This window comes from Macrotis lagotis, chromosome 2, assembly GCF_037893015.1.
Source record: "Macrotis lagotis isolate mMagLag1 chromosome 2, bilby.v1.9.chrom.fasta, whole genome shotgun sequence".
Classification (NCBI taxonomy): Eukaryota; Metazoa; Chordata; class Mammalia; order Peramelemorphia; family Peramelidae; genus Macrotis; species Macrotis lagotis.
In genome coordinates this window covers 214140486-214158349 of record NC_133659.1, presented here as the reverse complement: position 1 = coordinate 214158349, position 17864 = coordinate 214140486, and the positions used below count along the sequence as shown (strand labels likewise).

Genomic DNA, 17864 nt, shown 5'->3' with positions numbered 1-17864 from the left:
CCTTCAGTGCTATAAAAGATGAATATGTTACTTCCTTAAGGAGACAAATCTATAAGCAAGTTAAATCAAGTTACTAAGTACCCTGCTTTTTTGAGAGTTCACAGTGGACTGATTGATTTGAAAGATTTATATATTACTAAGGTAATTAAGAAAAAAATCAGGATTAGAGAACTTTTTCCTTTCAATTAACTACAGTAGTTGGGTAAATGTCTAAATCATTTTGGGAAGCTCACATTTGTATTCTATCGGGTTTGAGTCAGGTAAAGTTAATATAAACAGAAGACAGACTTTTAGTTAAGGTTCCTTTCTTCCTGAAACTGCAAGTTAGAAAGTCATATTTTGAGTCAGTGTAGTAGAATTTCAAGCAGCCCAAGGAAAGTTCAGAATTACAAGTAGATTGAAATTCTATAGGTAAGACTATTTTCTTCCTCAGGAAGTCATTTGGGCTCCTACACTTGAGAATGCCCAGTCTATTGGATTCATATTTGATTCATTGATACTTTGATAATGTTCCCTTCAGAAGATCAGACTAGAATGCACCCATGCTTTCCTATCTTGTATGATTCTTGTTCATGTCTTTCTACAAATCCTCTGGAGGCTCAAGCTAACACTGAGAGGTCACATATTATTGGCAACAGTTCTAACTGTCCAACTGTTATCCCTCACCTCATGATTAGTGTATCTTTTTTCTCATATATTTTCTTAATAATATATTTCTATTTTTCAGCTTTTATACAAAGTAGACAGGTGATAGAGAAGATAAAGTGCCAGGAAGAACTGAGTTCAAATCCAACTTTAGAATTTTACTAAAAGTGCGACCCTGGGCAAGTCACTTACCTTTACTGTATCTCAGTTTCCTCTTTGGTAAAATGGGGATAATAATAATGCCTCCCTCACAGGATTGTTGTGAGGGTAAAATAAGATAATATTTATAAAGTACTTTGTAAAACTTAATTCATTGTATCTGTTATACATGTTTATATCTATTATACCTATCACTATTGATAAAATGCTATAGTCACCTCTCACATCCTGGGAGGATCAAATGATTATAATTAGTACTACAATATGAGATGATCAAATGGAATGTTGTTTCTGCTACCATTAGATTGAATAAAACCAAATCCTCTAGCTCCTTTATCAGTCCCTTTACAAAGGAGAAACTCTGATCTAGTTTTCCTTTAATTATCTTCTGTTTTTTCAGTATAGATATCAAGATTGATGCAACTTAGTTTTTCCAGTGCTATGTTTATTAGTTGATCACTGAATAAGGATTTCATATTTAGTACTAGCAGTTAAGTTCATATTTCTAAATGGTCTAAAGACTATGATTTTTGGCACCAACTTGTCTCCTTTACCACCACTTTGCGCAGGGACCATGCTGATCTTCTCTATATTGTACCAATTTTAGTTTTAGTGCTGCTGAAGTGAGCACTTCCCACCAGTTTGCAACTGTCACTAAAGTACTGAAACATTTTTCTTTGTTTCATGGCAAGAGTATTGGTCACCTTGGTCTACTACTGAGGAGAATCTGTCTTAGCTAGCTGATCCTCAGAAAACAGAGATAATCTGTTGCCAGAATCAAACTTGAAGACTTTTTAAATGTGGTAAAAACTGCCATGGATTATGGTATAAATTTCCAAGAATCCAGGGTCACCATAATGAGGCGCCAGAGTAGGACTTAATAGAGGAAAACACTTTAGAGACCAAAAAATTATGTATTTATTTCTTAAATCAGAATTCTAATACTCACAGTGACATAATGGCTTTCCCATCATGCTTTAATTTTAAAAAGCGCACCCTTCCAATTGCATAGATCTGTTGTCTCCAGAGAGCCATGCCACTGACTATCTCTGTCTTCTCTCCAGGAAGAGAAGAAAAATTTTGCTCTGTTTCAATAAAATTTTCAAAATGTCTGGTGACTTCTGTTTGCTCCTGCCCACTATTGTCAAAATCTGCTGAAACAATGAGAAAAGAACAACACAAAATAAATCCTTTATAAATAAAATAGGATTCAAAACAGAACAGTTTCCTTTTTATGGTTATATGAAAAGAAACCTCAAATATTTTATTTATGGGATCAGCTCACATCACGAAAGAAACCAATGAAGACAATGCCTATTTTAATTAAATTTAATAATCATGCTTACTATTTCCAAGATATGGAGACAAGCAGTGAAGGAAGAAAAAAAGAGATATAGTTTCTGTCTTCAAGGGGTTAATACTCTAGTAAGAAAAGGTAGTGTACATAAAAGCTAGAGTTCTTTTAAAAAGATTTTTTTTAGTTTTCACAAATTATATATAGTTAAAAATTACAAGGGCAATTGGATGATACAGTAGATAGAGACTAATCCTGGAATCAGGAAGACCAGTTCAAATCCAGCCCCAGACACTCAGTAGATGTATGAACCTGGGCAAGTCACTTAAATCTGTTTCAGTTTTTTTCATCTATAAAATAAGTTAGAAGAAGAACTGGTATAATATCTTTTCCAAGAAAACCCAAATGAAGATATTGAATATTCTTAGTAGGATGTCATCATCTTGAGTGAAGGTACTGTATATATTGTTCATGTAAAGCATACTCAGATCTTCTCTGTCTGCTTCTAGCTAGCTGGTTATGAGTGAAAATATTTTGACATGCTAAAAGGAATTGACTTTTGTGGTTAACTCTACTTGCTTGCTCTTCCCACCTATGAAAGTGGCCGAGGAATAGGGTAAGAGACAGTTTCATATAACTGAGTGTTCCATTGTCCCACCCCATCTGGCATCATGACAACTGCCCTCAGCTGGAAATTTTCTTTCAGCAGCTCTACTTGGACCAAGATAATCTGATATCTCTCATTACACTGATAGACTTAGTTTTTATTTTAAACACCTCTTCAACTTTCTCAGTCTCTTTTCCCTTCTGATTGGAGGACTAGAATTTAGAGTATTAAATTCCAGTCAAAATTTTCTTTTATGTCCTTCAGTCATGTCCAACTCTTTATGACCCCTTTTGGGGTTTTCTTGGTAAAGATCCTGGAGAAATTTGTCATTTCCTTTTCTAGCTCATTTTTCAGATGAGAAAACTGAGGTAAATAGGGTAAAGTGATTTACCCAGGGCACAGAATTATGTGTTTGAGGCCAGATTTTAATCCCAAACACTATTCATTGAGCCAATTTCTAGGTAATTTTTAACTTTCTATTGTAGCACTTGCTTGGTTTTGATTCCACGGAGCATCATATCCCTGTGCCAAGTAACCCTGCCCCTTTCCCTGCTTCCCCACTGCTCACTTCTATATTTACTTCCTTCATTAGACTGTAAGTTAATTTAGGGCAGAGAAAGTCCTTTTTCTTATTTGTATCCCCATGTTTAGTATAGTGTCTGGTACAAAAAAAGGTATTTACATATAATTTAAGTCCTTAATAAATACTCAAATTAAGTGCTTTTAGGAAAAAAGGAAGGAGGTAATTAGGTGGCACAATGGATAGAGGGCTGGGTCTAGAATCAGAAGATTCATCTTTCTGATTCAAAACTGCTATCAGACACTTATTAGATGAGTGACCCTCATTAAGTCATTTCATGTAAGTTCCACATCCATAATTTATTGCATCAATGCTTTTATTACAGGCTATTTTTAGTGCCTGATCTGTATTCTTTATCCATTCTTTCTTGAGTCCCACAATTAGCACAATACTAATGCAGTTAGTATAGTACTAGTCAATATGACCCTACTTATCTAGGTGCCACAGTGGATAGCTTATTGGACTTTGAGTCAAAAAGACTTGAATTTAAATCTTGTTCTAGATATTTACTAGCTATGTGTCCCTGGGAAAGACACAAATATGCAACTTCATTTCCTCAAATGTAAAATGGTTATGATAATAGTATCTATCTCATAGGGTTTTGTGAGAATTAACTGACATAACATATATAAATACCTTAAGATACTATATATAGCTTTTATTGTTACTTTATATGTGCTTTGTATATATTTTGAATTTATTTATCTTTGTATTTGTTAGTAATGGGATGTAAATTCCTTTAGAGTAAGTACTATTTTGTCTTTGTCTTTTTTTAAAAAAATATTTTATTCTGACATTAAGAAATGAAACAAGCATTTCCATAATAGTATAATAGGGGAAATAATTGTACCTGAAACTGCAAATCTCTTATATACAACATGATATCCCCTTTTAAGTATATAATAAAGTTATCATTTTTTCTTCATTCTTATTTTCTTCTATTATTCTTTATTTTCCCTATCCATCCTTACCCTAGAAGTGGTTATCATCAGACTTAAATATGTTTGACTGTGTGTATATGTACATATATAAACCATTCTATACATACTTCTATTTATTAGTTCTTTGGATGCAGATAGTTCTTCCTTATATGTTATTTGTAGTTAATTTGTTAATTATGAGTCAAGATGACTTCATCATTCAGAGTTGGTCTTAAAACAATATTGATATTACCATATACAATGTTCTGTTAATTTTGTTCATTATTTTACACAAATACATCCATGTTTTTCTAAGTCTTTTCATACCACATAGCATAAGTTATTACTGTTAAATGCTTGTTAAATGTTTGCATAATAAACTGAATAATTTAACATTGAATGAGCATCCAGAAATATGTGTGTATATTCACACATAAACATACATCCCCAAGTAGGTGCCTTGTTGACCTAATCTGGCAATGACAACTGAAATGACAATAGGAGAATCATTCTTTTGGATTATAATGTTGTCTGTTATTAAAATACAAGTACTCTAATGGGTAAAAAACAGTAACAGATATTGAATGAAGTATTGTTAAGCATTTATTGACTACTTATTATATGCCAGTCATTATACTAGCTACTGGGGATGCAAGTGCAAGAATAATATAGTTCTTGCTCTCAAGAAGCTTACAAACTAAAGAGTGAAGAAATGCATGAACAGGAGGTTATGAGGAGGGAGCATACAGGGTGACAGTTTGGAAATGTTCAAGAAGTCACTGTGGGAGCCTAGTTCCAGGCAAAAAATAAGAAAGTTCACTTATCGGAGCACAGTTCACTTTTTGGAGAGAGATTAGGAATATGAGTGGATTGTAGGTGACAATGCTTGTAAACAGTCAGGAAGTGATTTGGAGATCTGGTTCTCGGCAAGTTAAGACCAAAGCTCACTTGTCAATTCTAGGGTTAGGGTTAGAGTGCAGATTCCAGTGGGAGAAGAATGGCTGGAGAACAGGCGATATGACTATATAATGATAAGGAAGTGTTAACTATTAATGCCTTGCTTTGAATTAGATAAATATATTATGTAATATTATAATTAACTAGATAATATGTTATTGGACAAGGGGAAAGGTGACCAGGTGAAGCATGAAGTAGATTCATGGGTGTTAGGTTAGAGCCCTTGAAAGTTAGGACATATGAAAACATTTTTATAATCATCCCTTATTAATTTATAGTGCATGTAACTTTTTTTTACCTGCATCATCGGTTGCTGATTTTCCTTCCAGTTTCAAGAATACCTCAGTCAGAGTTGTCATGGAAATGCCATAATTTATAATGCCTTGGTCAGTACAATTATCAAGATCACTGTAAAGGCCTAAAGAATGACCAAAACATGTTAAAATCAGAAAACCTTTTGCTGAGTCTGAGAATAAAAATAATAGGCATTTTGGATGAATATTCTTCTAGAAAAAACTCCATCCAAAATAATGCAGTAGACTTAAAATAATGTTTATGGTATATAAAACACTATTTGAAAGCATTTTATAAGAGATTCTTTTATAAGAAATCGACAGACAACCTTTAAATATATTTATATTGCATCTCAACAGTTAATGTTTTTTTTCCTAGTGGTCTATATTATCTCACTGGTATAAGGCAACTTTCAAAGAATCTTAGGCTTGCAAAGGGTATCAGAGATTACATACCTCAAATCAGCAAGAATTCATTTTACAGTACAATCTCCAGTTCAAGTCTACTTTTTTTTTTTAGTTTTTGCAAGGCAATGGGGTTAAGTGGCTTGCCCAAGGCCACACAGCTAGGCAATTATTAAATGTCTGAGGCTGGATTTGAACTGAGGTACTCCTGACTCCAGGGCCGGTGCTCTATCTACTGTGCCACCTAGCCACCCTGGAATCTACTTCTAATGAGGAACTGACTGCCTTTTAAGGCTTCCTAACCTACATTTGAACTGCTCTATTAATTAGCAAGTTTTTCCACATATGAAGTCAAAATCTGTATTTCTGAAACTTCTATTCATTATTAATAATTTCTTCCCTCTAGAAATTTTCAGAAGTTCAAGTCTTCTTTAACATAGTAGAGCTTATTATAGTTATCATATACCTCCTCTGAGTGTTCTTTTCTCCAAAGTAAAAATCTTTAGTTTTTTTCACTTTATCCTTATATAATTAACAGCTTTAAATCCCCTATCATGATTACCTTTCTCAGGATATATTTAAAACTGTCAAATACTTTTAGTCATTTCAATAGTCTTTTCAAATACTAATGTTCCATACTTATTAATATGAATTGGTCCAAAATGTATTTGATCATATTAGTATTATCTCTATATTTCATTTTTAATTACTCATATTACCTGGAAAGAAAGCTGTCCTTTCCAAGGGCAATGTGTATACCAGTTTTTCTTCACTTTCTGCAGTTAATTTAGCATCAGGAATATGATGTTTAATGAGTAATGTTATTCTCTCTGGGTCACAAGATTCATTTCTGTATAAACTGAAATAAGATAAAGAAAAAATGAGTATAACTGATTTGTATTTGTTTCTATCACCACCACTATCACCTTAAGGGGGAAAATGCTGTTAGTGTTCATTGTATTTTATAAGGTTTTTAGAAGATCAAAAATCTGCAAACAAAACAAAATCCTAGGTTTTGAGAAATGTGTCATTTGGGGGAGAGAGGAGACCAAGCATAGTTTTATAAAAGAACTGACATAAAATTTTATAGACTTCATCATATAACTGTCATTTAATAAGTTATTATATAATTGTAGAATCATAATATTGGAAGGGATCTCCAGGTTTTCTTTTCCAATCACTATCACCTTATTATGGTTATTTTTCTTTTGTCATTCTGCATCTCTGTACCTTTTTACTGATAAAATTATTTATCCATTGTTCCAACTTGACCTTAGAATCAGGATATATAATACTATTGTTTATGGATAACTATGAATTTCCTCTTAGTAAGTCCAATTACTAATGAATTCCTACACATCTTTTAAAGTCCATTCAATCAGATTTTGTCAATTTTTGTAATGTATAGAGGTTTAGAGTTGGCTCAGTGGATAGAGTTGGGGCCTGGAGTCAATAAGATCTAACTAAAACTCCAGCCTCAGAGATTTATTAGCTGTGTAACTGAATAAGTCACTTAACATCTTTTGTTCCTCAGTTTCTTCAACTGTAAAAATGGTGATAACAATAACACCTATCTCCAAGGATTGTTGTAAGGATCAAATGAGCTAATATTGGTAATATACTTAGCATAGTGATTGACACACATAGAAGGTATTTTAAAATAATTTGTTCTTCCTTCCTCCCTCCCTTCCTCCTTTCTTTACTTTCTTTGAGCCATAAATCCCATTTAGACAATGACTTCATGAGAATAATGATTGGTAATCCCCATGGCCTTTATTCCTCCAGGCTAGTACAGTGTTGAGTAAAGAAGACACCCAATAAAGTATTAATTGAATTTAATTGAATTCAAGAAGAAGTGGGGGAGGGGAGAAGGAGGTTTTGCCTTATTCAATAGGCTTCTCAGAAAGTGACAAAGAGAAATGATTCTAAGGTACCCACATATAGTTCGCCTATTTTATTTTTCCTCTATGCAAATAGTTCAGTTAGCCATTAGTTCTTTAAAGAACATGCTACTTCTTCATAAGAAGGTGAGGTGGGACTTCTTCATTTAAATGGCAGGTTAATTTTCATAATAGAACCCTGGGCAAATTATTTAACCTCAGTTTCCTTATCTATAAAATGGGGTAGGGGGCGGCTAGGTGGCGCAGTGGATAAAGCACCGGCCCTGGAGTCAGGAGTACCTGGGTTCAAATCTGTTCTCAAACACTTAATAATTACCTAGCCATGTGGCCTTGGGCAAGCCACTTAACCCCATTTGCCTTGCAAAAACCTAAAAAATAAAAATAAAATAAAATGGGGTAAATAATATCTACTTCACAGAGTTGTTTAGGAGAACAAATGAAATAATATGTATAATGTGCTTGGTAAAGCAATACATAAATGAGAGTTATTATAGGGAAAGAACCCTTCACTCAAAAAATCAAAAGACAAAAGTTTTGTTCAGATTGGGGATTTGGGGAAAAGAGAATTTTTCTAAGCTATTACAAATGTCCTTGGACTATAAGGAAAACTGAGAACCACAGAATTAACACTTTAGAATTGACTTTTGAGAGTCCCTTGGTCAGCAAGGGGATCAGTTTCAGTCAGTACTTAAAGGAATTAATTCATGCTATTCACTGGAAGGTCAAATACTGAAGCTGAAGCTTCATCAAGAAGATGGGATTCATATAAATGACACTATCATGCATCATTTGGTAAAGACCCTGATTTTGGGAAAGATTGAAAAAAAAGGGACAGCAGGAACATGAACTTGGATAGACTTTGAGAGACACAAAAAGATAGAAGGGCCAGGTGTGATATGGTTCATGTTCAACAAAGAATTGGACATGACTAAATGACTGAGCAACAATGTCTCTCTCTTAAGTCTCTACTAGTAGATTTACTAGTTTCTGAGGATGGTCATCCCAAAATGTAATAATTTCATAAATAATGAAATTTAATAAGTACTTAATGATGATTCCCCATGGGTATGTTTTAGAGGCAATATGATCTGGCAGAAAGATTACCGGACATGGAATTATAGTACTTGGGTTCAAATCTTGGCTTTGTCACTTGTTAACATTCAGCAAAAAACTTTACTTAACCTCTCTAGGCTTCAAGTTCCTCATTAGTAAAATGATGATTTAGACTAGGACCTCTGAAATTTCTTGCATTCTAGAGCTATGACCCTATGTTGGCTTGTGACATGAAGTAGGTAGAATGGTTTTAAGGCAAGGGTAGTCCCTGTTCTTTGTTCATTGTTAGCTTGATTAGTTGATATCAGCAAGGAATATCTTTTATAATTTTTTGAAAAAATAGGAGAGAAATCATGACACAAAAACATGGAATATAAATATTAAACAAATTTTCATAGAAAATGAGACTATTTCATTAGCAGTTGCAGAGTATTTCCAGGATGTATGATGAATGGGAAGGTGGAGGTTGAGAAATAATGTTCTTTCAGCAAGAAAATAGAAATTTTGGTCTGAATGTCCTAGAAACCCCAAATAAACTATTTTTGTATTGTAAAACTACACTAAATAACTTGAGATTTCATCCCATTTATAGCAACTATAGCCCAAGAAACCTTTGCAGAATTTGGGAACCTCTGGGTAGGACCTATGGGATAAGGAGCAGCTAGGTGGCGTAGTGGATAAAGCACCGGTCCTGGAGTCAGGGGTACCTGGGTTCAAATAATTACCTAGCTGTGTGGCCTTGGGCAAGCCACTTAACCCCGTTTGCCTTGCAAAAACCTAAAAAAAAGAATGAAATACAAGTTATAATGCAAAAAGAAATACAATAATCCCAAATTGCATCTAGGACCTATGGGATAAATGAACTTAAAGAACACATTTTGGGATATGATATCAGAAAAGACATTCCAATATGCAAAAAATTGCCATATTTTATTAGGTATCAGTGATGAAGTTGTTTTAAAAGGTTATAATCACAGAGGTGAAGAGTTTATTTCCATATTAAGAATTTGAACATGTTCTCAAACAGATGAGATTGAATAGGTATTGACATGCCATTTTTCTATAGGGTGAGGGAGATAGGAGAAATTCTAAAGGAAATATTTTTTGTCCTTTTACCTGACAAATATTTTACCATTCTCACAGGCTACTACTATTGACATTGTTTAATCATCTTTCAGTCATATCAAGCTCTTCAGTACCTCATTTGTTGTTTCCTTGGGAAAGGTACTGGAGTAATTTGTCATTTCCTTCTCCAATTCATTTTACAGATGAGGAAACTGAGGCAAATAGGTTAAGTGACTTGCTCAGGGTCACACAGCCAGCCTAAGACTGGATTTGAACTCATGAAGATGAATTTTACTGCCTTGAAGATCAGGATCCAATGTGCCTCCTAGCTACCCCAGCTATAGGCAGACTGATATTAATATTCTATAATGGAAAAGTTGTTGATTTAACAAAAATACTCTACTCAGATCTATTTTTCTTAATCAAAAAGAGAGACTTATTATGTGAATGTAAGATTATAAATGACACTATCATGCATCAAGCCAATGACCTCCTATCATTTTTTAAGTTTTTAAAAATTATTTTTGCTTTTTATTTTGTTTTATTTAAAAAAAATTCTCTCCCTAACAGAAAAGAAATGTTTTGTGCAGACCAGAGTTTCTCCATAATACTGTCCTCAAAAGTTCTCCACAGAGTGACTCATCATTTTCTATAGGGTAAGGGAGATAGGAGGAATCCTGAAGGAAAGTTTTTTACTCTTTTGACCTGGCAAGCTCATTACCATTTCTCACAGACTATGGCTATTGGGACCCAGGACAAGCATCTATCAGGGATAAAGAGACAAATAATTGGGAAGGCATGTTTGCTGCTATTATATTCAACTATGACTGCTATTGACTAGTTTCTCATCAGGGATTCTTAATTTCTAATATTTTCTTATCTCTCTCTTTTTTTTTTTTTTAGGTTTTTGCAAGGCAATGGGGTTAAGTGGCTTTCCCAAGGCCACACAGCTAGGTAATTATTAAGTGTCTGAGTCCAGATTTGAAACCAGGTATTCCTGACTCCAGGGCCAGTGCTCTATCCACTGTGCAACCTAGCCGCCCTGATCTTCTTATCTTTTGATGATTTTAGTAAAACTGCAATTTTCACTTTTATAGCTTGAGATTGGTGATTTGAGTAGAAAACAGAACTTGAGGCCCCCTCTGGGCTAATTCAGACATTTTGGTTTAGTTATTGTAGAGTTCCATATAGTTGGTTTCTGCTGTATAAAGGAATACACCTGTAATATAAATGTAAATTTTTCTTAAAATTATATACTTCAAACTTCAAGGAATATCCTTTATATTAGTCAAATTCCTTAAATCATCAGAATTTTTGATACAACAAATCCTTTCTTAAGTTGTATACCTTAAGTGGTAGCCAATACCCCATTTTCTCTTTAGAAACAAAGAAGAGCCTGCACACTTCAGTCTCCCATTGGATATAAAGACTTTCCAATCTGTGCAGAAAGAAAGCAATGATAAAATAGTTAGGAAGTTACTTCATTTACAAATGTTCATTTTTTGGGGGACGAACAAGGTGGAATTTATAAGATCATCTATCTATAAGTGATGAGCTCTGTGGTCTCATTATACTGAATGTATCACTTGGAGTTAAAATGCAGATTTTAAAGTCAAATATATCTAAATTTAGTCATCCAGAATTCTTTTTTGGGAGGACTCCATTTTTTGGGAAAAGGGCAAGGTATCAAACCACATACTTTGGAAAAGCTGAATTTTTCAATTAGATGTGTAAAATTATGATCTAGAGTTTTCAAATTGACTGTTCTATTAAAAGGGAAAAAATACATTTTTTTCCTGATGTTGATTGCCAAGCAAATTTACAATAAAGGAGCAAGATTTCAGATTCAATTCATTTATGTAGTCACCAGTATACCTTTGGAAATGCAGACATATAAAATATGGAAACAAGATGTTCATATCCTCTATCACTATATTTCTTAATATAAGATCCCTGATTCCCTAAATTCTTCTTAAAAAATTTATTTATTTAAGGCAGTGGATTAACTGACTTGTCCAAGGTCGCATAGCTAGGTAATTATTAAGTGTCTGAGTCCAGATTTGAACTCAGGTTCTCCTGACTCCAGGGTCAGTGCTCTACCCACTTCTCCACCTAGTTGCCCCCATTTCCTAAATTCTTGATGACAGTAAGGGAAGAAACTGAGTATCACCAGCAAGAAAATCAGCCTCATCCATGAACTGGGTACTGAAGAGAATCACATGGTTCTTTTTGCCCTCCCTTAAGAGATGCCATACTTTGTGCCTTGAGAAAGGATCCATGCCAACTGTTGGTTCATCCAACAGCAAAACCTGGAAAAGATGAAAGCAAATAGAAAGACCTTTCAATTTATTTTGAGGCTATTTTGGAAAGCAGCATAAAAATCTGTGTGTTTGTGTGTCTGTGTGTGTCTGTGTGTGCGTGTGTGTGTATACTCACAATAGGGTTTGAGAAAATCATCTAAACAGATTGCATTGCATTTTCTAGTAGTCTCATTCATACATTTTTCTAATCATAAAGGATTACATGAATTTTATCAACAATTTCATTTTCTTCAATCTGAAACCCTATAATTCAATTCCACTTACCTGAGGATCACCTAAAATAGCAATACCAAAGGTCAACTTCCTTTTTTGTCCTTCACTTAGGTGTTCTGCAAAAGTGTCTTGAATACTTTTCATTTCCAATTCCAGACAAACTCTTTGCACCTAACCAAGTGAGAAGAGCAAAGTTCAAAAAACTGAAAATGCTTTAGAATAAACTTTTTCTTAAATGTTATAATAAACCAATTTTAGGTTTTGCATTGTCTGAAGTTTATCAATTTACTAAATTATAGATAATAATAATAATAGTATATAATTTTCGAAGAAGAGCAGAACATCAGGGAGATGATACCTTGACAAGTACATGAATTGGATTTGAGTGAGAGGGTGCTATGTTAAGTCACCAGCCTCACTTTCTCCTCTGGGTCCAGTGGCCAGATATGAATCAGGATGACTGGAGATGTCCTGGATGTGAGGTAATCAGGGCAAAGTGACCTGCTCGAGGTCACACAGCTGGTAAGTGTCAAGTGTCTGAGACTGGAATTGAACTCCCATCCTCCTGACTCCAAGGCCAGAGCTCTAATCACTGTACCACTAAGCTGTCCTCAATTATAGATAATTGAACACAAATGGGTTTCTATGGATGAATAATTTAAATCTTTACTATTTTATTCTAAAACATTTACTTACCTCCTGCTCCACCATCTTTGATGGAACCCCTTTGATTTTAGCATATAGTCTGAGGTTTTCTTTCACAGTAAGGAAATCAATATGTACATTAAATTGTGGGCAAACACCAATGATCCTTTTGATTTCTTCTAAGTCAGTCATTTCAGAGAGCTTGTTATTATAGATGTTAGCAGACCCTACAAATGACATTTAAGCAATTTAAATATTAGAGAATTGTGCTAAATTCTAGGTTTTGTTAAGGAAAAAATACATCTTTTTTTGTACAAATACATATTATAGATAATGAATTATAAAACTTGTTGGTTGGGAAATCCATACTATTCTTATTATAAGATGTCAGAACTAGAAGAGACTTTACCTTAAGCATCATCTAGTTCAACTTCTTCATTTAAAAAATGAGCTCTTAATACAGAGGGGCAGAGCCAAGATGGCTGCAGGAGAAGAGCCTCTCCTAGGTGCTCTCTCCAAAATATTTCGAAAAATCTTAAAATTATGATTCTAACTAGATCCAGTGAGGCAATTCTCCACCCCAAGGTAACCTGTAAAATAGTGGAAAAACTCTGTTCCATGAGGTTAAAGGGGTGGCTCCACCAGAATGAAGGAACTTCAGCCTCCCAGAAACAGCCCTAGGGTGCCTGGGAGCATGGCTCCCAGCAGCAGAAGCAGTTTCCTGACCTGCACCCAGGGAGCACCAAGCACAACTTGGAAGATCAGCAGGGAGACCTCTGCAAGAGTGAGCTCGAAGCCCAAGCCCCCAGGGCCTTCGCTGCACTCAGCTGCCTGCAGTAGCCCAGACCCAAGAAATGGAAACAGGCCAGTGGAGTTGGCAAGCAGGAGCCTCTAGGCAGCTGTGCCCTGAGTGCTCAGTCCTCAGAAGGTAAGGGAGTGGAGGGAGACTTCCAAGGTCTGTCCTCTGTCCCTGGAACAGGCCTCTGGGGCTCTGACCATATTCAGATCCTGATCATAGTCTAGGCCCCCCATAGAAAAGGGACCCCCCCCACTGCCCTGTGGCAGAGGGGTATACTTGTGGTCATTCACAGACCAGAAGAGCAGGCAGAGCCTTACACACTGAGGTCCTTGTGGGGGTGTCCCAATAAAACTCAAAAGCTTAGGAAGTACCCCAAAATCAGGCACAGGCTGGGGAAATGAGTAAACAGAAAAAAATCAAGGAACCTGACCATTGACAAATACTTTGTCTATGATCCCAAGGAGAATCAAAATACTCAATCTGAAGATGAGGAAGTACAAGCTTCTGCATCTAAAGACCCCAAGAAAAATAGAAGTTGGGTTTAGGCTATGACAGAGCTCAAAAAAAAGATTTTGAAAATCCAGTGAGGGAGATAGAAGAAAAAATTGGAAAAGAAATGAGTGAGACATGGGAAAAAACATAAAAAGGAAGTCAACAGCTTAGTCAAGGAGATCCAAAAAAATGCTGAAGAAAATAACATTAAAAACCAGCTTAGGTCAAATAGATAAAAGAGTTCAAAAAGTTATTGAGGAGAAGAATGCTTTAAAAAGTAGAATTGGACATATGGAAAAGGAGATACGAAAGCTCTCTGAGGAAAACAAATCTTTCAGATGTAGAATGGAGCTAGAGCTTTACAAGAAGTCAGGACACAATACTTCAACACCAAAAGAATGAAAAATTAGAAGAAAATGTGAAACATCTCATTGAAAAAACAACTGATCTGGAAAACAGATTCAGGAAAGATAATTCAAAAATTATTGGGATACCTGAAAGTCATGATCAGGAAAAGAGCCTTGACCTCATTTTTATTTTTATTGTTTTTTTATTTTTTTTAAAAAAAGTTTTTGCAAGGCAATGAGGTTAAGTGACTTGCCCAAGGCCACACAATTAGGTAATGATTAAGTGTCGGAAGCCTGATATGAACTCAGGTATTCCTGACTCCAGGGCTGGTGCTCTATCCACTTAGCCACCTAGCTGCCCCTTGACCTCATTTTTAAAGAATTCTCACAGGCAAATTGCCCTGATATCCTAAAAGCAGAGGGCAAAATAGAAATGGAAAGAATCCACAGCTCTCCCCCAGAAAGAGATCCAAAAAAAATCCAAACAACCCCCAGGAATATTATAGCCAAGTTCCAGAACTCCCAAGTCAAAAAGAAAATATTAAAAGCAGCCATAAGGACACAATTCAGATATCATGGAACTGCAGTCTGGATCACACAGGACTTAGCAACAACTACATTAAGGACTCATAGGGCCCAGAAGGCAAAAGAGCTTGGAATACAACTGAGAATCAACTACCCAGCAAAACTGAACATCCTCTTCCAGGGTGAAAGATGGACTTTCAATGAACCAGGGGAATTTCAAATGTTCCTGTTGAAACAACTAGAACTGAACAGAAAATTTGATCTTCAAGTACAGGACTCAGGTGAAGCATGGAGAGTGGAGGAGAAGGGTAAATTATGAGGGACTTAATGATGTTGAACTGCATGTATTCCTGCATAGAAAAATGATGCTGATATTACTCATATGAACTTTCTCATTTAATAGAGTAGGTAGAAGGAGATTTTATATATGAAGCACAGGAAAAAGCTGAATTTGAAGATATAATATATTGTAAAAATGGAGTCAATGGCTAAAAGGGAAATGTATTGGGAGTAAGAGAAGGGAGAGGTGCAATAGGCCAAGATATTTCATATAAAAGATATATATAAATACATTGCAATGAGCTTTTGAAATATGGAAGGAGAAGGAGGGAAGGCAAGGGGGAATGAGTTAACACTCTCATCAGAAATGCCTCAGAGAGGAAACAGTATACACACTCAACAGGGTATAGACATCTAGAGTAAAAAGGAGAGGAGTCAGGGGGAAGGGGGGGATGTGAATGATAGAGGAGAGGGTAGATCATAGTACATACATTTTGCAAGGTGTTGGGATTGGGTGGCCTGTCTGGGACCATGGGGCTGGGTGGTTTCTGGGTCTCTGGGGTGGTATGTGGGCTTGGGGGCCTCGTGGTCCCAGGACTGGTGTTCTGTCCACTGTGCCACTCAGCTACCCTACAGCACATTTAAGAAGAGGGACAGAGTGAAAGGAGAGAGAAAATATAATATATGGTAGTATGGAGGAATGGATTGAGGGAATTATAATCAGCAACAGTAACTGTGGAAAAATATGGAAGTAACTCTGTGATGGACTTATGATAAAGAATGTGATCCATCCAAGACAGAGCTGAAGGTATCAGAACACAGACTGAAACACATTTTCTTCTCTTTCTTTTACTTTATTTCTCATGAGGTTTTGTATTTTTGTGTTTACTCTTAAACAAGAATATTTTAGTAATGTATAAATAAAAATAAATTTAATAACAAAAGATATGTCATCAACCCCACCCCCAAAGAGATGAGATCTTTTTGAGAGGTTAAATATCTTGCTTAAGTTTTAACCTCTCCTTTCAAGTTTTCTGTTTTCTCTCTGTCTCTCTCTGTCTCTCTCTTTTTCTTTATTCCTCCTTCCTTTCTTCATCTCTGTCTCTGTTTTTCTCTGTCTTTCTCTCTGTCTGTGTCTGTCTCTCTGTCTCCTTTCTTTTTTGCCCTTTCATTTGATCTCTATTGATTTCCTTCTCTGCTTCTTTAAAAATATGTCTGGAACTCCCTCATTTTCTGTTCTCTCTATGCTTACTTGCTATTATATCTTCTCCCTTGAGTTCAATTTTCATGTTTAGATAGATGTCTCATATTCTCATATTTACCTCTCTCCTGCCAACTTCCTGCCACCTCTCCATCTAGATGCCCCATTGTTGTAACAAAACCAACATGTCAAGTTTTTTTTTCCCCAAAGTCTTACCTCCTTCAAATTTCTATATACCTGTTAAGGTTACTACCATACTTTCAGTTACCCAGGTTCAAAACCACAGGATTTTCTATGACTGTTATCCTTTCCATGCTCTCCATAGGAAACCAAGTTGCCAACTTCCACATCTCTGACAATTGTTGTCTTCTTTCCACTCATGCTGCAAGCACCCAACTTCAGGTCTTCCTCACCTTTCACTTAGACAATTGCAACCTATGATTCCCCTACTTTTTCCTCTTTTCTTGTAATATCTACACTCCCTAATTTCTTTTTAGCAGAGGGATCAAAGTATCTTAATAAATCATGTTTGAATAAAAATCTTCTTACCTTTATGATTAAATTCAAATTAAATTAAACTAAATTAAGTTAAATCCCTTCAAAATTTTATCTTTCTGACTAATGTCATATAATTCCCACATAAGAAGTTCCAGCCAAATTTTATCAGCTGTTATTCTTTGAATTAGTCTTTCTTATTCCCATCTGCATAACTTTGCACAGGTGATTCCTTCTATGTGAAATGCACTTACCCCTGCTTCTTAAAATTTTTAACTTGATCTATGATTCAGCTTCACTTTCAAAGAGAGATCATTTGCAACAATCAGTTTATGGAAATCAAAGTTTCCTTCAGACTCTAATTTTTTGATCTGCTGCTCTCTGCTAACAAGATGAATTAACCAGACTGGGAATATTTCCTAATTCAGTCTCTATAACACATTAGTAGTCAATTTCAATTAAATGTAGTTTAATAGTACACTTAATTAAATGTACTTTAATAACAATTAGATTTTCAAAGTACTTTGGTGATCATTTAGCCTAATGCTCTCATTTTTAGATAAGAAAATATAGACTCAGATCAATTCAGGGTCTTGCCCAAGTTTACTTGACAAACATATCTAGATAATGCCAGAGATGGAATGAGAAGGATCTTTCTACTCAATTAC

The 17864-nt window shown here is 35.2% G+C and overlaps 1 protein-coding gene and 1 non-coding gene across 5 annotated transcripts in view; both read right to left on the bottom strand.

The window, feature by feature from the left end:
* The window catches only part of LOC141514162 (ATP-binding cassette sub-family A member 10-like), a 122937-nt gene that overhangs the window by 47131 nt on the left and 57942 nt on the right, over nt 1-17864 (bottom strand). For 3 of the 4 annotated variants that reach the window (XM_074224707.1, XM_074224705.1, XM_074224708.1), the window contains 7 exons: nt 13110-13285; nt 12465-12584; nt 12050-12188; nt 11227-11317; nt 6580-6719; nt 5461-5580; nt 1754-1958 (listed from right to left, as the gene is read on the bottom strand). In XM_074224707.1, the coding sequence (XP_074080808.1) occupies nt 1754-1958; nt 5461-5580; nt 6580-6719; nt 11227-11317; nt 12050-12188; nt 12465-12584; nt 13110-13285 (991 nt within the window). The remainder of the gene's footprint in view (nt 1-1753; nt 1959-5460; nt 5581-6579; nt 6720-11226; nt 11318-12049; nt 12189-12464; nt 12585-13109; nt 13286-17864) is intronic. The other variant, XM_074224706.1, reaches the window with a different exon arrangement.
* On the bottom strand, nt 1328-1435 carry LOC141515720 (U6 spliceosomal RNA). The gene has a single exon (XR_012476472.1). It is a non-coding gene; the product is annotated as a U6 spliceosomal RNA (small nuclear RNA).